The sequence below is a fragment of the Acipenser ruthenus genome, chromosome 21 (genome assembly GCF_902713425.1).
Source record: "Acipenser ruthenus chromosome 21, fAciRut3.2 maternal haplotype, whole genome shotgun sequence".
NCBI classification, from domain to species: Eukaryota; Metazoa; Chordata; class Actinopteri; order Acipenseriformes; family Acipenseridae; genus Acipenser; species Acipenser ruthenus.
Window position 1 is genome coordinate 25,746,325 of NC_081209.1, and position 20,122 is coordinate 25,766,446.

Consider the following 20,122-nt stretch of genomic DNA (forward strand, 5'->3'; position numbering starts at 1 on the left):
CTGTGATTGGAGCTGATAACACCCTGCTGAAATCCCATCAAACCATTTCCTCAGAATACAAGTCGAGGTCCTGGGCCGTATAACTTTCCTCATGCTCAGTCAGTGGCATTTTGATTTTTAGATAGGGGCACTTGTGAATATCATGCAGGTCTGAAACGGCACCGTCTCGCTTTTAATTGCATCCATACTGAAGCCTGCATCGTTTAAAGCATTAAGTAAGGATTTTAATAGTTCAACAATGAATTCAAATCGCTGAGCTGTAAAATACAAGGTTAGGCACACGTATTTTGCATTGCACATTTTTAGAGTGCTTATTCCATAATATTGAACTACACAGAATCATCCCTTTTGACTTGATGATGCTAAGCACAGCATTTTTGCTGTGTATCTTGTATGTTAAATACAGATGCTCAGATGTTTGCTGACAGATTTTTGGTTGTGGGGTGTTTAGAGCTGCAATCCCTATTTGCAATGACCCTTCCAACCTTCACAAGTTTATTTTTGCTACTGAATTAGAAAGCACAGTAAACACAGTATACCAGACTGACTGCTTTCAAAAGTCATCAGGGTGTTATTACATTGTCACTCAACTGAAAATAAAAAAAAATAATTCTACAGCTTTTACTGGGATTCAGTTCCAGGGTTTTTTTTTCCACATGTTGTTTTATGAGAAGTAATAAAACAGCTACATTGTTGTGCTTATTTGGAAATTATACCCTATATAGGCTGAATTATGTTGAATGATTTTTGTTTATTACATTTTAATCTGCGACCTCCTGGAAGTAAGAATACAGAACCTTAAATACATCAAGAATGAAAAGAAAGAACAACAAAATATACATGTCTTCACTGACATTATTATCACAACCGTACCCTTCTCATCTTCTATTACCTGCCAAAAAACGTTCCATAGTCTCTGTAAATACTCTGGGTTGCTTAATTCTTCAGCTTTGACTTTGAACATGAAAAAATAATGCAGAAAGAATCCACCTTGAATAAAAACTTAATATACTAAATCAACAAGGCTAACCTATATTGGCAAATGTCCTACTACCGCAACAAAATCAAATGTTTGTTTTGTTCCCTCTTTCCACAGGAGGTGCTTATGATGTTAGATAACTATGTACGAGATTTCAAAGCTTTAATCGACTGGATACAGCTGCAGGAAAAGCTGGAGAAAACAGATGCCCTGAACAGGTAGGTTTCAAATGTATTCAGACACTTACAGGGAGCAAACTCTTGAATTTGCATGGCAAACCTGTACAACTTACAACAGCACTACTGTGTAAAACTTGCAGTAGGAAATAGCTGTCAAAAATCAATTGGGGAAAGTATATTTCAAGGCAATCCACAAGTTCATTGGCTTGTCCTTTAGCAGTAGAAAGGACTGCTACACAAATATATTGATTCAAGCATAAAACCCTTTTAACAGACTGTCTTTGCTTCCAGCTATAAATACAACCATGCCGGCAGTATATTCCAGTATATATTGCCCAAGCACTTCAGCAGTTTTAAGGGCTCGTGAAAAGCATGATTTGTGTAAGCAGTCTGTTTTGCAATGTCTTCAGTTGCATAACTGTTTTGATCTCTTTGCAGGTATCTTCCTCCATTCTATACGTCTGAATCACAGCTTTTAATCTTTTTTTTTTTTTTTTTTTTTTTTAGTACTGTGAACTTCACATGCTGACATGGCCCCTTCCTTTTTGTTTTAATATTAGATTAACCTCTTCCCCTTTAGAAAAGGCTTTAACAGAAGACCAACCGCTAAGCGATATCACAGCAAAGACCCCTTAGAAGCTGTCTTCGTCTTCTCTGCTTTGTAGAGCTGTCAGAAGGCCTAATTGAAGATTGCATTAGTTTGTCAAAATGTGTCTTTACTTATTTCTACCTGGCAACATCAAAAGTCATTGACAAGTGGGGAAAACTGACATTAAACCACTATAACGTTTTAGACAAAGCACACAGACACTAGTTTGTGCCCTTGAACTTGTTCTTCTCTTTTGCATTACATTTTACAGTATCTGTAATATAAGTGACATGAAGCAGAGCAGCCAGTGCCTCTGGAGCAGCACAGATGCAAAATAATTCCTGTGCAAAGAGGCTACAGTCAGTCAGTTAGAGAGAAGTTAGAATTCTAGTTTAAGCTTTGTGTAACTGACCTGATGCAGAAACACATGACCTTTTAGGGAACATAAAACTCATAATTTCTAAATAATTATTTCAAACCAATTACATATATCCGGTATTACTCTGAATATTTTTTTTTTACCACGACATTAAACATTTTTTTATAATTTGTGCATTTAAGTTAAAATCACAGTTTAAAAGAGACTACCTCTGTCTTGTTGTGATGTTATGATGATAATATTATAAGATTCAGTCATTGCTGTGATGGGTGGGGGTAGAGCTGTGGGCTTTATCACGGTGATACAGCAGGGATAGAAATCCAGAACTAAGCATTTTTTTAAAATGTTATTTGTTTCAAGCATATTTTTGCATTTTGTCCATTGTATTTATCGTGTTACTTGTGCTGAACTTGTGTGGTCTTTTTTTACCAGCTTTTTATTTAACAGCAAGTTAACATTTAACATAAAGGAGTATTTTTTATTTTCTATTTACTACAGTTCTGCACTCAGTTTCCAGGATATTTAGCTTTACTTTTGAGGCAGTCTCTGAGCAAGCTTGAGTAAGGTTTCTGTATTGAGGTCATTAAAAACAAAACAAAACAAAAAATACCGTTAGGCGTGTGCACTGGTAATATCTTCCAGCCCAGAAACACAGTGAGTTTGTTAAAGATCTGCAGTGGAACATTTCAGACAAACTTACTGTTCCAATATTACTCAAAGATTGCTCCTAATGTATAATACAGCGATGTCAGAGTGTAGAAACTGTACAAAAAAAAATATATATTAAAAAATGTAATACTCGTAGTGTTCTGGAAATTGAATCAAATAGTTGGCACCAGTCAGTTAAGAGTCAATGAAAAGCACATTCCAGTGTTGAGCAACTTCATTTTCAAAGCTTTTCAGAAGTACTGATTATCCCTGGCTGGTTTGTTCAGGCTGTTTTTATTCATATGTGTTTCTGTTGTTGTCTGTTTTTGTAATAGTCATGGTAAGTGTTACAATTTCAGAAGCGTGCTGGTTCGGGCTGCTTCATCTGCTCATAAAAAGCAGAGTAAGCAGTCCTAAAGCTGTAAAGTTGTTTTATAATGCACAATAGGTGACCAAACTTATATCCAAAAAGGCTAGTAATGTAATGAACTTTTAATACGTTATTAAAATTCATTGTATGTTAGATTTTGTATTATTTATATATATATATATATATATATATATATATATATATATATATATATATATATATATATATATATATATAATTTTTTTTTTTTTGTAATTTTATTGCTTTGCCTTTTCATACATGATTGTGAAATGATGAGTGGCTCTACACCAACTATAACTTTTTACATGTTGGTTCAATGCAGACCCACATCCCTAGCGTGGGAGGTGAGGAAAATGTCTCCAGGACGTCATGTGATCTCCAGTCCATCTACAGACAGAATTAATCCCACTCCGAGCGCCCGCAGGTCCCTGAACTTCGGGTAGGGTTCATCATTAACGTTTGTTTCACAGCTTCGTCATGAGCATTTATCTCAATCTAATTAACCTGCTGTAACCCACAGTTCTGAGGGGTGTTCCACACGGAAATGGAAAAGGAATATAAAGTCGTTAAGCAGTTTCCCAGAAAAAAAAACCCCAAAAAACTGGGAGGATTATCAAAGCCAGTTGTTTCTGCCAACCTGACCTGTCATTGAGAACAATTTACAAGAATTTAGCAGCGTAATTGTGGAGAATTAAAAAGCTAGGACAAGAGGGCTTTCAAAATGTAGGCGTGACAACAGCAATGCAGTAATGTTAGCCCCCAAGCATACATTCCAACAAAGAGTTGCAGGAAAAATACAGTAGACAAGATCAGTGACATTGTATGTGTGACCTAAGAGTTACCTCGCCAGTGAAAACAATAGAAATGCCTAAGGTGCAGTTGGATTCATTTTTCCTGGCACCGGGGATGCTTAGCAGCTTTACATGTGACATTGTTAGGGGTTTATGCTGGTGCTAGTGGCTGTTCATTTTACATCAGGAGCAACAATATGTTGCTACTCTTAGCCAACAAGTTATGTTACTTCTGTTACTTCACTTAGAATCTTACAGTTTTACTTCCGAATGTTTAAACTAATATATAAAATTCACATTAAAAGAAGATCAACATTGTATATTTCTTATTTTGTAACTTGAAAGATTACACTTTATAGAGTATGAAGCTTTGAGAGCAATATAAATAATTCTTGCTGAGAGGAAACAAAATGGCAAATTAGATCAAAAGTACATTAAACTTTAAATAAGTCAATATCGTGATAAGATCTCCAAGTGCTACACATGCACTAATTGGGTGGAATTTGCACACCCATCGCTAAAAGGAGAATCAATCATTTGTTTAATGTGATTTTGAGGGATTTCTTTTCCTTAAACACAGAGAAACAAAGAGCTGTTCAGATATAATTGTGGTTAAAGACTGCTGAAGCGTTGGTTCAATATGTACATTATTTTGTAATTCAACACTGCAGGAAATATATATTGATTATAATGGAACACTGTCGACTACAATTGCCATTTATCCTTTACAGAAGAGTCAGGGAGCAGCATTTTTACAGGTCACAAAACAGCCAACAAGTAGTGATTCTGTAATGTGCCTTTTTAGAAGCAGTCAGAGGCTGGGGAGGCTGGGGAGGCTGGGGGGGCTGAGGGGGGGGGTTGAGGGTTGGGGGGTTGAGGGTTGGGGGTTGGGGGTTGGGGGCTGGGGGTTGGGGGCTGGGGGGGGAGAACCTCTTAAACCACCTGAAATGTAGCCTATAATATCACCCCAAACCCACACAACCCAAACTGCTTATTGTAGCCTATAACATCACACCAAACCCACACAACCCAAACTGCTTATTGTAGCCTATAACATCACACCAAACCCACACAACCCAAACTGCTTATTTTCCTGTTTAGGGGACCTCCTCCCACACTGTCAGCCTCACGCCTCACCCCCACTGGGTCCAGCTGGGCAGATAAGGTCAAGTCTGCTCATACAGCCACAGCAGCCAACCGGACTGGATCCGGGCTTTGTCAGCCAGCCTCTCAGAACACGCTGCGGAAACCAGCTGAGAAACACGGTCAGAAAGGTACTGTGAAGCCTTTTTACTATTTCTGCTTTACAGTCACAGCAACACCACCACCACAAAAACAAAATCCACACACTTCTTTAACGCAGTTAAAAAGCAGCGTCAGTCCGCATGCAAGAACCAGTGAGTCCGTGGCCTTCGAGCTTGACTCTGACTCCCACACGTAAATTTGACAATTCAGAGTGGTAAGGTCCAATCGGCATAGCAATGCAATGAAAATATCCCCTTCAATCGCTGCGTGCATAATTGTACCATATTAAGTTTACTATCTAGGTATCGATTTTATAATGCATATTATAAGGCATCTTCTCAAACTCCATAGAGTTTTCACAGACTTTTAAAATTTCTATAAAAAATAAAATAGACCGAAGGGGATATTGAGATGCATAATTGTATGATGTTGCTTTTTTATTAAATGTTTTCTTGCTTTTCATTATTCCTAAAGTCGTAGCCAAGTCATACAATCAAGTGAGATTACCCAGGCTAAATCCAAGGAGCCATATTCAGTTTAACTACATGCCAGATACTCTGAAAAGGGGACTTCACACAGGCCTGTAAACTGAATAAGCTCCTTGGATCCCACCTGCTGATTTGCAGTGCCATGCAGCACTAGATGCATGAACTGGTTTGTTTTACTGGTTTGATACTTAATCTGTCCCATTGCACTAAAGCTATGGTTAGATCCAGAGGGGTTTAATGAAAGAAAAAAAAAAATAATTAAGGAAAAAAAACATTTCATTCCATTTAATTCATATTTTTATAATTCAAACCTTTCCTTAGTCCTTATATCGTGCCCTGCTTTTTTTTGTTTAAAATCTGTCAGTATTTCAAGTGAATCAGATGTTTATTATGAGACCATTTTAATACTGCTGGAAAGTCTGGGACTGTGTTTTGTCACTATCGTGATTTTTCAATCAGACTGACGTACCTGTGTGAGTTTCTAATAATGTTTTTTCTTTTTTTGTTTATTTTAACGCAGGTAAAAAAGACGCAGAAGGCTGGGAAACTGTGCAGCGTGGAAGACCAGCGAGGCCCAGATCTGCTGTTATGGTAGCCAAGATGACTGCAGCCCCAGCTCCCCAGAGCCCAAAGGATGACAGCGATAAGGAAAATACACAACGGGGTCCTGCACAAGTATACCCAGACAGAGAACAGCTGGATCTGGAAAAACCGAGAACCGCAGAACTTACAGAAGAAAAACCAGACACCCAGACAGAGGACACAATGCAGGTACTAGTTACGTTGTGAGATTTATGTAAGTCTGAGGCCACATAGCATACAATCAATGTGGAGAGACACCCAGTTTAGGCAACCCTGTAAAACACTGTTTTCAACTTGTTGTTACTGTTCCAGCTGCCGTAATTGTACCGTGTGTTGCTGTGTTTAATATTTGACACCACATGACTGCATTGTAGACCCACTATTTTTGCTCTGTTAAAACACTGCCACTTGGTGGCCTTCATTAGAATCATTTATATTGAGTATGGAATTGCTTGTCAAAACGTTTTTACAAAATATTATAATCTTGCTTTTATTTTTTTAATTTTTTTTATTATCTAGAATAGCTTGGTGTCAAATCAAACTTTTAATTGGTACCCAGTATTATTAAACTCCCTTTCTTTTTATTGTCATGTGACCGATGTTTACAGTCCATTTATCAGATACAAGCGGTGAAATGTTTATTTTCTTTTAATTTCTTGTTCTATGTGCTTGGTTTTTAACAAAAATCAATATCAATGTTTTAAAGAATGCCCTTGGTGCATTTGGTTGATTAAGGATTGTGTTACATTAGTTCACAGCAGACAGTCCCGAGGATTCAGAGAAGTCTGGCAGCTTGCCCTTGCAGGAGATTTCCAGGGAGCCCTGGGCAGAAACTCCAGAGGTTCACACAGACGCTGTCTGTCCTTCAGAGGGACTGAGGGTCGAAGTGGCTCCTGCAGCATCTGGTACAGACCAGACTCCAATTGAAACAGTGAAACTGGAGAGTGAACTGGACCCCACAGAGCTTTCAAATGTGAGTGCTGAGAGATTGGGAAGACGTCCCACTGGGATTCCACTGCCTAAACAAAGTGAATAAAAATGTTTCAGTTCTCTATTGGATAACTAACACATTGTCAAAAAAAAACCAACTTAATAACGTAATGTAGATTTTTTTCGGCTATATTTAAAAAAAAAAAAAAAAAAAAATCACAATGTTTGCATATGTTTTCAGTTGGGTATTATAAATGATTCTGTGTGTGGGGGTTTTATATAGCATGCCCAGAAAGTTGAGAGCCACATTTTCAAAGACGATTTGACAGTAGCTCTGTAGAACTGACAGGCACGTATCCATAGGCTGGGTATGCTGCTGGAGAAGAGGTTTCGTACCAGATGAGGGGACCTTGTCTTAAGTTTCCAGTCCCAGATGTAAATGACACTTTATAGATTGGTAAGCTGGGGTTACAACACGGGCAGTTGCTGTTTCCTGCCTTTGCTGTATTGTTCACAAGGAGAGACTAGTTTTCTGTATAATTAAAATGTTACTTGCTGTATTTAGTTTGTGCCATTCAAAGATTTTTTTTTTAAATAAGCTATTTGTTCAACCTTTTCCCCTTCAGACATATTATCTACTAATTACTGAATTTGTTTACATTTTTTTTTTTTATACATTTAGAGAGCTTGGCATTTGGTAGTTGTGGTATTGTAGTTAAGTCCCATTTGTAATATAGTGACTGCTGTATCTTATTTAAACTAATATGAAACATTCACATCATGTAAAATGTCAATTCCAGTTTCCAGTAGAGTCTGAGGGGGACTCGATGCATTGGGAGGCGGTTTAGTGAAGCTGGGGTCTGGAGCTTTCAGGTTTTTAATTGAAGGACTCGGTTCCTTGCAAGCCATGTGACACTGAGCTGACTGCTGTTCATGATCATTTCCAGATAACATTTTTCACTTTCCAGAGTTTTTTTTTTTTTTTCCCCCTCGGTCTAATTGCGACTAAAAATGTTTTTTGTTATTTTTTTCCTGACATGCCTTTAAAGCAGTTGCCTCATGTTGAAAGCTACTAAAGTTTTTCATGAACAGGTGGAAAACTGTATACTAAAGAGGAATCGATTTTTCTCAGGTCTGTATTGTTTATTGGGTCCTGTTCCAGTTACTTTTTGACCTCCTACCTCACTTTTTGATCTCTACCTCCTAGAATCTGAATAAGTTAATTAGACGCTTGTTTTTTCTTCTATAAGCAGTTTACACTTCAGATGCTTACTGCTGTTTTTAATAATGATCAGCATTTCATGAGTTAACCAGCGATGGTCCCTCCAACTTTATGGCTAGCATCAAAGTTTATCTGGCAGCACTTGGGCTTGAATATGAAGGCCTGCTTAAAATAGTGAGATAAATGGCTTTTTAATGGTCGTATGGGAGTGTTATCTAAACCAAGATCAAACAGGGATTTTGGTTTGTGTTCTAGTGACCGAGACACCTCTCTGGGTGGCTTTAGATAAGTATTGCAGTGTTTAGACTCCACAGTGGTGCTTGTTAGATGAACAGCCATGGTGTTGAGAGAAAGGTCATTCACATTTCCCTCATTAGTTACATTGCATAGCACTCTCCTTAAAGAACTATTGTTCTATTGTTAAGTCATTCATTCCGTTATTGTTTCGGTTGTGCAAAAAAAAAAAAAAAAAAAAAAGAGTTGGCTTGATATCAGATTCAAATGCAGTGTAGTATGCCATGGATAGAAATTGCTTAGGAATTTGATCCTAATTACTCACACTGGCTTAAGCTCACAGTAGTGCATGGAGTTGCTCAAATTTATATGTAATGTCCATCCTGGTACATTATACTGGCCGCCATCTGTAGTTCTGAGCTCAGCTGCCTCTAACTTTTCTAACTGTTCTTTGGGTTTTCTCATTCCATCTCGGCAGCCAGCGGACATTTTTGGGATGTTTTTTTGGAGTGTTGCTAAGTGTTTACCTTACAGATAAAGTAGGATTCTTAGTTTTAGATTTTCCTTCAAATTAATTCATTTCATTTTAATGTGTTTATTGTAGCCTTAACTGGAAGTAGATAAAGGTTTATTTTATGTGTATTGTTCAGTATGAGAACAAACTTTTTAAAGCAGGTTTGTATTTTGGTGAATGTAAGTGTTCAGTTTTGTTCTGTTTTTAGTGTTTATAAGGGAATAAGTATTGATGCATGTCTTACCCAGTAGAGTATATAACAATATTCTAAAACAAATATACTTTTTTATACATAAATAAATCATCGATCAACAAAGCAAGAAGGCTTGACAGTGTGGAATTTGTATATCATGCAAGCACATGGACATTTTTATCTGTAATTGCAGACTTGCCAACACTCAATATTTTGTTAAAAAAAAACAATTTCAGACCCAATCCATGGCAGAAGTTTTAGCAAAGAAGGAAGAGCTGGCAGACCGGCTGGAGAAGGCAAACGAGGAAGCCATCGCCAGCGCTATTGCTGAAGAGGAACAGCTGACGAGGGAGATCCAGGCTGAGGAGAACAATGACTACAACCTGGAGGCTGACAGTGAGGGCGACTTCTCTGTAAGTACACCTGCCTGTCTTGGAGAAAATGAGAATTTGATCGTCAAAGGAAACGTGTTCAATGGAATTCCTCGCCTGGTCTTTTCAAAAAATCTTAACCTTCATTCTTTCAATTTGGAAAATGGGATTGTGTTTAATGAAAGAGCAGATTCTTGTAAGGCTCAACCAGTTTGGTAATTTAGCATTAAGAAGACTTCCCTTTGGTGCTCTGTGGGGAAAATAAGAATTTTGCTGGGACTGTAAAAATGATATTGTGTCATCTGAACTGATTGCGTTCCATTTTTCACTCTCTTTTCTGTTGTTACAGGCTAGCATAGGCAGTGGAAGTATCTGTGGCCTGTCCTTGGATTGGAATGAAGTCTTGGCTGATTATGAAGGTATTTTTTACCACCTTTTAGAAATGTCTCCTGTTATCGTTTTTTATTTGTAAAGCATTTTGTTCCGATCCGCAATGCAGAAACAAACTTGATCCTCTTCCCCAAACAATAACAAAGGCTAAAAGATGTTCACATGTTGTTGCATTGTGTTGATGTTGCATTGGATTTCCTTGTCTTTAGCCCGAGAGCCATGGCGGCAGAGCACTTCCTGGGGGGATATAGTGGAGGAAGAACCAGCCCGCCCTCCTGGCCATGGGATTCACATGCATGAGAAGCTCTCCTCCCCTTCACGGAAAAGGTGAGCCTCTGCCTTTAATATTAAATATTAATTCCACTCCATCTTGTTTTAAGAAAAACAAACCCCAAAGCTACACACAGACACATGTTGAGAGAGGCAGGATGGTAGCAGCCCTGCAATTGCACCTACAGCTGCTGCTTCTTATGCCCTCTTCTAGCTGTGTGGAGTGCGCTGGATTAGCAAGTGTAGCAGATCTAAAACTGGGATCTTAGGACTTTCAGAATGTCTGCTTATTGGCAGGAATACTGCCTTCTGAACCTTTCAGACCTCACAGGAGAGCTGTAACTTTGTACGGTAGTTTCCCAGAATTGCTTAGTCCTCAGTTGTAATGTTTCAAAGCTATAAATGACGTATACGTAGTAGGCCTTAACTTAGCATTCAGAATTTGTTTTTCTTTGTGGTGACAGTTTTTATGGGAGGAAAAGCTTAAAGCAAAGGTTGCATCATGACTTAACCCAAAAATCAGCCATGTAGCATGTCAAAAACAGCACCTGGAAATGGATGCTGTTTGTGATATTTTATGTTCATTTTATTATAAAAATGATTAACACATGCTGTGATGACAACTAGTACTTTCTACCTGTAGGGGGTTCTCATGAGCACAGAGAGTTAAATGCACTGCGACAACACTTGGTAGTTTTAGACGAGGAATAAGTTTTCATGACATGTGACGTAACAGGACATGACACCTCTAGCTAATACTGCACCATGTATGCAGAGTCTACTGTGGCACAGCCGTGTAGTGATCTTCTGGCCTTGGTGTGCATCTCATATGCTTGTAATTTTTTATAAATTATTTGCCAATTCCTATTTTATTAAAAGACGGCAAATAACGACTTCCATGAACAAACATTTCTTAGGAAAGCAGCGTCCATAATGACCCACTGCCATAGCTGAATGCCGTCTCCTCTGAAAGTTGGAGAAGGTTTTGTTGTTTCTTTTAACACAATGCTATAAGGCTTGTAAATGTATTCAATATTTGTTGACAGGACAATAGCGGAATCTAAAAGGAAACACGAAGAAAAGCAGCTAAAGGCGCAGCAGCTCCGAAAAAAACTAAGAGAAGAACAAACTCACAAACTGCAGAAGTTGTTAGAAAGGGTGAGTACATTTGTCATTTGATAACATGGCTCTATTTCATAAATAAACAGCAACTTTTTTATGACAATGACAATTAAGAGGTGAGGGGACAGTTTAACTGCTACCTATCCAAGCATTGACCTTTCTTTTTGAGAATGCCTCCAAAAGTGACCGGTGACAATTCTGTGGTAGTTTTGTGAAGTTTCCAACTGAAGTCTTTGGAAAAAATAAACCTGATGAAATGAGAGTACCTGTGGAAAGGCTGCAGCGTGCTGACCCTGCCCTGTTCTGCTCTCTTCCTCAGGAGAAGGAGGTCAGGAAGTGGAAGGAGGAGCTCTTGGATCAGAGACGGAAGATGATGGATGAGAAATTGCTTCATGCAGAGTTTAAACGAGAGCTGCAGTTACAGGCCATCGTTAAAAAGGCACAAGAGGAAGACGCTAAGGTGAGAAAATAACAGGATAAATATTTAATTAGGTTCCATTCCCTGTAATCACTCAATACCGCACCCTCCTTTCAAGGGTGTTGCTGTTTTGTAGTAGCTGCTAGTTTGTCATTTTAGTCTATTGATGTGGCTTAAAAGGTTAAAGTAAAGAGTCTTGTGTTTTAGCACAGGAAGTATCTGGATGGCCATTTTTACCAGTGGATATGCTGCTAACCCACCTTTGTGTTAATGAAAATATTTTCTTGCGTAATTAACGCATTTTCTTACAACCTTCATAACTGTTTTATGATGACATGCATGCTTCATATATATTAATGAATTGACATGTCTTCTTGCAGGGCAGATGTTTTCTATCCTTGTTTGCACCCCACCTTTTGAATTTAACTTTGCTCTAGGGCCTCCTAAAGGTCAAAGTTAATTGGTTTCAAGTGGGACTGCAAAAGCTGTTTTGAGGTATGATGCAGTAAAGCTGTATCATTGGTTGCTAGCCCCAACATGCCTGTTCGTATTCCCATTCTGGTTGCTAGTCATTGAACTGAGAAATCCTGGCTGTTAATGTGTTCCAGTCAGTTAGCAGAGCAGAAAATCTGGCGGCTCCCTGAGACCTTGCATCAGGCTTCTGGACTCCCAGGTTTTGCGGTTTCTCTTTTTGTGGCTTGATAGGTAGACATTCGCATAACTTAGCTGATGTAAGTTAATGCAAAACATCTGTAGTAAGAGGTTACCGTCATTTCAAATTTCAGATTTTGTTGGTAACTACTTAAATTCTTTCATTTGAACTAGATGTAGTGTATTTACAACGTTTTCCTTGGTGCCTATATAGTTGGTTTTCTCCTTGAAAAGATTTTACACATTTGAGCTGCACATTCTTCACTGACCCAGAAGTGGACGTTCATGCGCATTTCTTTGGGGAATTGAAAGCAGTTGCACAAGTCTAAACGATTAGCAGTGTTTCTTTAATGTGCCGTATTTGATCCTCTTCACTTGCCCATTTAACAGACTTGGTGACCTTTTCCATTTCTGTATCTCTGCAGGTGAATGAGATTGCTTTTATAAACACTCTTGAAGCACAGAACAAAAGGCATGATGTCCTGGCCAAGCTGAAAGAGTACGAACAGAGGCTGAACGAGCTGCAGGAGGAACGCCAGCGGAGACAGGAGGACAAGCAGGCGCGCGATGAGGCTGTGCAGGTATAGATCCAGTGCAGCTTGCCATGTGTTTTTGGTAATTCCAAAATGGTATAAAATCGTAACCCACCAGAGTGAAGCCCATACATTGTGTTGTTCTGCTGTGGTTCACAATATTGTGTTTTTAAATCCAGAAATGGAGCTAAAGCCTGTTTTAATACTTTAACATTTATAACAGAAGCACATAAAAAAAAGGCCTTGTGATGAAAACCGAAGACGAGTTGTTTTGTACCGCAGGGGAATTGCATTATTCACTGGTATTTAATAGGAGCATTATACTTTCTTGTTTTTATAGTTTAGCAATCCCTTCTCCAGTGTACTTTAAGATGAACTTATTTAGCATCAAACTACTATACTATATTTCCTCTGATACTGTGTGTTTGATGGTCATCTTAATGTATTGCTGCAGCTGCTGACGGGTCACCCTGTAATTCTCACTGGATCATTATTACCTTAATAGATATTTTAAATAAACAGATGTTACAAATATATAATGTTACATGCCACATGCCCTAGGCAGAGAGAAGCATTGTTGTTTAAAAAGCTACTTTTTTTTTTTTTTTTTTTTTTTTGTATAGATTTAACTGTTTTTAAATGTCCAGATTTTGGCCAGTTTCCAGATTATTGATATAAGGTTTGGTGGCCAATTTCTCATGTTGTTTAATTAATAATCTCTCTTTAGAACAAATGCTGGAGAAATGCATTGCATATATTTTAGTGGCAGCGGGCTCCTGCCATGGTCATTGGAGAGCCCTCATCTTGAGCTGTTTTGTTTCTAGCAGTAGGTGTCACTATGGTCACAAATGATCACCTCCTGAAAGGGACAGGGACTGAGCTGTAAACTGGCCAGCTTGTCCTTTTAATGGATGGGAGGCTAAGTTCCATTGACAAGGTGCTGAAAACTTGGCTTACTAGACCCCACTGGAAAATAATTATCACTGCCCTGGGAACTGGGACATATTTTACAGTAGTCAAGGGACAAAAAAAAAATGAAACTTACTTCACGTAAAACAGGCTTTTTCTACCTGCTTGTGGCATAGTTCAAGCTATCTATAAACCATGGCTACATACATTTGAGAGCAGGACACAGTACTGGGGGCACTGCTGAAGATATTTTGTTTTGGCAGGAGCGCAAACGAGCCCTTGAAGCAGAACGGCAGGCCCGGGTGGAAGAGTTATTGATAAGGAGGAAAGAGCAGGAAGCTCGAATCGAACTGCAGAGACAGGAGAGAGAGCGGGCGCGGGAGGATGCGGCACGGGAAAGAGCCAGGTCTGTGGCCTTGACAGGCAGCCAGGCAGCTCCCTCTCACTGATCCTTTTTTTGTTTGTTTGTTTTGCTTTTGAGAATTGTGTAATCTGGCAGCATTACCAGACAAACAGAGTAGTGGTTAACCAAGGCTCTTTTTCATTAGGAAATTGTCGATTTTTTTTTTTTAAACTTTGAATTTACTCGGTTTGAAATGAGTCTGCTGGCACAGGCTACACCTCTTTCCAGACCAGCTCTATATAGGAACATCTTGAGGGAGAGGAGGGTGTTTCTGCCCATTTGAGACCTATGCCTATTAAGAAGTAGTCTGGTTATTGGAAGATATTTAAAATACTTGTTCAGTATGTCATAATGTTCCAAGAATGTATAGCCTGATCTCATGAAAACAAATGGGGGGGATAGATTCTCAGAGGTTTTTTTCTTCAAATTGTTATTTCTGAGACCGTATCGGCTGACCCGATACTTGATGAAAATAGTAGACATACACATTCATATACATACAAGCACATGCATTTTTTACGTTGCAGACTCTTAAGGAGGAAATATGTTAATATAATGCTTTTATAGTCTGGTTAAATGTGTCTTCTGTATTCTTCTCTTCTAGAGATCGAGAGGAGCGACTTGCTGCCCTGAGTGCAGCTCAACAGGAAGCCATGGAGGAACTGCAGAAAAAGATACAGCAAAAGGTGCATGCATAAGCAATATAGTGTGTCAATAGGAAGGTAAACATTAAACTCAAGGAGACAAACATCCTTCTAAACTGCACTGCTACTATTGCTACTTATCAATACAGACTCACACCGCCTGAAGCCCTGGTGCAAGTCATTGAGCTGCTGTGTCAGCCAGGACATGGCAATGATTTTAAAAGGCTACCGTGCAGCAGTACTAGTACTGTTGAACAGTACATTGATTTAATGGGATTGATTTACACTTTAAAGCACATGTTATAGTCTTCAGCAGCTGTCCACTAACTTAAGTAGCCTCATTAGCTCAGATCTCACCCTCCTTCATGTCAGGCAGGTTATTATTAAAATGACATTGTTTAGATATGATTATCTGAAGATACAGTACCTCCAGACCTTGATGTAACTGAAGAGGATACATACCTGTATAGGTAAGAATATGAAAATGTTACCTCGTTACAAATGTTTTTATTTAAAAAAAAAAAAAAAAAAAAAAAAAAAAAAAAAAGATGTATCCTCTTTTTTTCAATTCAGCATGACGAAAGCAGCCGCAGGCACATGGAACAGATTGAACAGAGGAAAGAAAAGGCTGCAGAGCTGAGCAGTGGAAGACACGCCAATACTGACTACGCACCCAAGCTCACGCCTTATGAACGCAAAAAACAGTGTTCCCTCTGTAATGTGACGGTAAGAGAGAAGCCGTCTTTAGGTACAACCCACAATTATTCAATACGTACTGCTTTACTGGCTTTCCTCTCTTTTGTTACTGTATTCTTTGTAGTCTTCCGGTCCATGACATAGCTTTTGGGTACCATACACTGTGGCGATCAGCAAGCCTCCCTGTTAAAGACTGAAGTGCAAGCAGGCAGGAGGTGTGTAGGAACCAGTTTAAAAGCGCTAAAGCCAAATGGTGGCAGGTGCTCTGGGACACAACTAAACAAATTATCTTGATAAGTGAAGTATGCATCTGCATTGCAAAATACAACACGTAACATTTACATTTAAAACATGAACTGTTAAACACAAGTACGTTTAATGCCTAGATGGTTATTCTTAATAAAGCAGAAGGAAACCCATCTGAAAGCATCCAATTATCTGGAACATGCTTCTTTCAGAACAAGCAGAAAGAAGCACCTTGGAGATTGTGACCTTTCTCAGTGTTTTTTGCCCTTGGCCAGCATTCGACTCAAGTGATCATCCTTAGGTCAGCAGCAAGCACTCTGTTTAATGATATTGGCCAGCTTGAGGTTGTTGTTTTTTACCTTCTCTTCTCCCTGATACAGACACTAATCCGAACCCCATAGATCTTCCTGGTCAAAATTCAGAAAGAAAAAGCCAGAATAAAACTCCCTACGTTTTTAAATACGTGTTTCAAGGCTTGACAAACGGCATACACAGTTTTGTTTTATGGAAAACAAAAGACTGGAACATGTGGGTTGATTTACAAAGCAAGAATATTTAATATTTGATTATTTTTAGACTGATTACATTTTAAAACTGTAATTTGTAGTGTACATTTTCTTACAGTTTTCTATACGCTTTATATCCGCTTTATAAGTGTTGAATAAAGAATTACAGGAATGACTGGAAATGCATGTTATCCAGAGTTAAGAAAGCATTGTAGGAATAACAATAATTACAATTGTTTACAGTTGCCTATTATAATTGGGCGAATGAAATATGAAAAGCTATGGGGAAGGTAGCACTCTGAAGAGAGAAAAGCTTAAAACAGAATTTGAAATGCATACATTGGCTTAAATCAACTAACATAAAATACATTAAAGATTTAAATAACTATTTATGCTGCAGGTGCTGTTTTTTTAATACAATGGTTTATACTAAATATAGCAATCAAAGAAATGTAGCTCCAAGAAAATATGTATTTGGTCACAGAGAAAGGAAGATAACGATAGATAAAGAAAAAAAAGGCTTCAGAGAGATCATTTACACCTTCAGGAATGAGCTGAGGAAGGAATTCTGATGCCAGTGAAGATGTTAAGGGCCTCCTGCCAAAGTGCCCTTGCAAAGCCTTTTAAAGTCTGGTTTCAGTGAACACTAAAAAACACTGGAGTGGAACAAAGTAGAAGTAAAACCTTGTAAAAATCAAGAAAGATCAAATAAAACCTTGGGGATGAGCCCGGTACAGACTAAGAGACTGCTGTGTATAATCAGTATTGATCCATGTAGCCCAGGGCAAACCTTCAAGCAAAATTATTATTATTGGTAATTATTTAACCAAAACATATTACCATAGAGCTGCATAGCTTTTTATTCAAAGGGAATTCTGTTCTTGGGTCGGAGCACCAATGGAAACCAAATAAATTCATGATTATATGACTTGTCCACTCCTTAGCATTGTCAGCAGTAGTGACATTGCAGTCATAGATATTGGTTTAAACAAATATGTAGAAAGCAAACTATTCTAAACTCCAGGAACTCACTGAGTAATTATTGCTGGTTCGAATTAAAACAACTCTAAATCAACTTAGGTATCAAGTTCTGTTCGAATGAAGGGTCACAGACCCAATACGTATCACCACAGGGCCTGGATAAAGTTCAAACTGAAAGATTGCACTACAAGATTTCTGTTGGAGTATTACCAACACAGATGATGAAGAAAAGACAGCACGCTTTTGGAAGAGAATAGCCAGTGTATTGGTTACTGTGGCATGGACAGGCCCCACAAAGACTGTATCAATTATTATAATTTTTTTTTTTTTTTTCATAATGTGCCTGTGTCAGTGGTTTTCTATTGGAGAACACTTTTTGATACTAAAAATCTTGGTATTATGGAATTATATTATTTGTTTGTTTCTAGCTGTAAGTAAGCTCAACAGGAATCTGCATAGTTACTGTAGCCTATCAACGTCCTGCATGGAATAGTGAACTTTGTTTTGTGAGGTTAGTTTCCCTTCTCATAATGACAACACGTGACAAGTTTGGTAGCTGTTGCTGAAAAAGAAGCCCAGAGGTTTTAATGAACACAGAGTTTAAACTGCTCGAACCATTAAACAGGGTTGTGCCACTGATCAGGTATTCTGTCCATTAGGGGGACCAGCTGGGCAGTTTAATTGATCTGTAGGGGGAAAGAGGTGTGCAATCACACATGCTGTCAATCCATCACCTTTTCCTAGCAATATTATCAAACTGTATGAGAGAAATATGAAATGCATGGCTCATCAGAAGGTCACTGATCTAGTACAGACAGGACCGTGGTAAGAGTGCTGTCAAACTTCACAACCGGATGTGTCAGCCACTAGTTTTCTGGGGTTCATTATTTGGATAAGACACACTGTTGACCAGAACTGCAATACTTTACTTAGTTCTATATTATTAGTATGTATTTTTGCATACATAAAAAAAAAAATAGGCAGATATCTAAAGCAACTAAAGAACTTACAGTTTATGAACATGAGCAGGCCATTTGGCTTATCATTGCACAATTGATCTTAATACTGACAATGTTTGATTCATAACAAAAATGACAATCAAACATCTAACCCTGCACGTGAGAAAATACGTAAATACCAGCGAGGGTCCCATTTGAACAGTTGTAAATATATTGAGATCTGCCACCCTTTCATATGAATTGCCTTGATGACTGCCAGTAGCATAGCACTGATGTATTGAGCCATCACACCTGCTCGTGGTCATATGTTCTTACCCATAGAACCAGCTCTACCAACTGTTCCTGTTCTCCTTCTCTGATTGCAGATCACCTCTGAGGTGTACCTGTTCAGCCACATCAAAGGGAAGGGGCACCAGCAGGCAGTGAGAGACAGCAGCAGCATCCAGGGCAGGGAGCTCTCAGACGAGGAAGTGGTACGCTAATTGCAGAGAGAAGCTTTCACGGTCCTGCTTGCAATAGGAGATTAGCCATATCACAGCCCTCCTGTACTTTTGACAACTGTTGTGTTATATGCCTCACCTTTTGACCTCCATACCTTCATTCTAACCTCTTCCATGTGCAATCTCTAATGCCTTCCACTTCCACTTTAATTCATTATGTTAGTTCTTCAGTCTCTTTTCTGCTGGCCTAAATAATAAACAGCGGTATTTGCGGCAAGACACTTTCACATGCTGGTGATACACTGCCCAAAGCAGACATATGAGATGATCATGCCTATAAGAATGAACCATTTAAAGGAAGTTTCGGAAATTTTGTGAATAAACAGCTAAATTAAAATCATGCATTTTCGGTTCTTCCTACAATTCAAATGTATTTAAATATAATGGCTAATTTTTAACGATTTTAGATATGGAGGTGTTTGGCTCAACTATACAGAATTCATAACCTAGTTCTTCACTTTTAATAGGCTATTTGGCAACTGAAGATCCCAGGCATTTTTGAAGGCTTGTAATAGAAACCCAGATTATTATGAGCAGTATTGGATGTGCCTCTGGAGAATACAGCAGCTTATGTGAATGCATAGCTTTGCAATATGCATTTGGTACTTACAGTTATTGCTTGTCTTCTGTCCTGTTTTAATATTATATATGCTATGCCCGTGACCCCTTGTGTTTGACATATTGGATTCTTTATTGTTCACCTCTAGCCTCATACAAAGAAATGATCACTGACCTCTCAAAGCTGACACTCCAGCTCCTTCCCTCTTGTGCTCTTTGACACATTTTTATTTTTGAAGTGAGGGCATTTCATTTAAGGGCTGCAAGGAATCAGGTAGCCATTGCTTGATGAAGTGGGGGGTGTGAGGGGTTCCATATCCAGGTCAGGCACAAGTTAAAGGTCACATTCATAAATTGCAGTTGTAATAGAAGACTAAATTGAAATTCCCAGGGTGTGAGCAGAACCCTTGAACCGTTCCCACCCACTCACTCCGCTGGCTCATGGGTACTCAGTCATCTCACAGGGCAGGTCTTACTTCCCAACACAAAATCCATTCCATGGAAGTGGTCAGACGCTCTGTATGCTGCATGCATTAGACCAATTCCTAAGCCAGGACAGTGGATTTTAAAAAAAACACTCATTCTGCAATATTAATCTGTA

General features: G+C 38.6%; 1 protein-coding gene across 2 annotated transcripts in view; it reads left to right on the top strand.

The window, feature by feature from the left end:
* LOC117428042 (S phase cyclin A-associated protein in the endoplasmic reticulum-like) overlaps positions 1-20,122 on the top strand; it is a 98,498-nt gene that overhangs the window by 17,542 nt on the left and 60,834 nt on the right. For both annotated transcript variants that reach the window (XM_058995284.1, XM_058995283.1), the window contains exons 5-19: positions 1,097-1,197; positions 3,488-3,604; positions 5,058-5,230; positions 6,210-6,460; positions 7,023-7,244; positions 9,601-9,777; positions 10,085-10,154; positions 10,335-10,452; positions 11,442-11,553; positions 11,837-11,977; positions 13,012-13,167; positions 14,292-14,434; positions 15,036-15,117; positions 15,649-15,801; positions 18,829-18,936. In XM_058995284.1, coding sequence (XP_058851267.1) covers positions 1,097-1,197; positions 3,488-3,604; positions 5,058-5,230; positions 6,210-6,460; positions 7,023-7,244; positions 9,601-9,777; positions 10,085-10,154; positions 10,335-10,452; positions 11,442-11,553; positions 11,837-11,977; positions 13,012-13,167; positions 14,292-14,434; positions 15,036-15,117; positions 15,649-15,801; positions 18,829-18,936 — 2,124 coding nt within the window. The remainder of the gene's footprint in view (positions 1-1,096; positions 1,198-3,487; positions 3,605-5,057; positions 5,231-6,209; positions 6,461-7,022; positions 7,245-9,600; positions 9,778-10,084; positions 10,155-10,334; positions 10,453-11,441; positions 11,554-11,836; positions 11,978-13,011; positions 13,168-14,291; positions 14,435-15,035; positions 15,118-15,648; positions 15,802-18,828; positions 18,937-20,122) is intronic.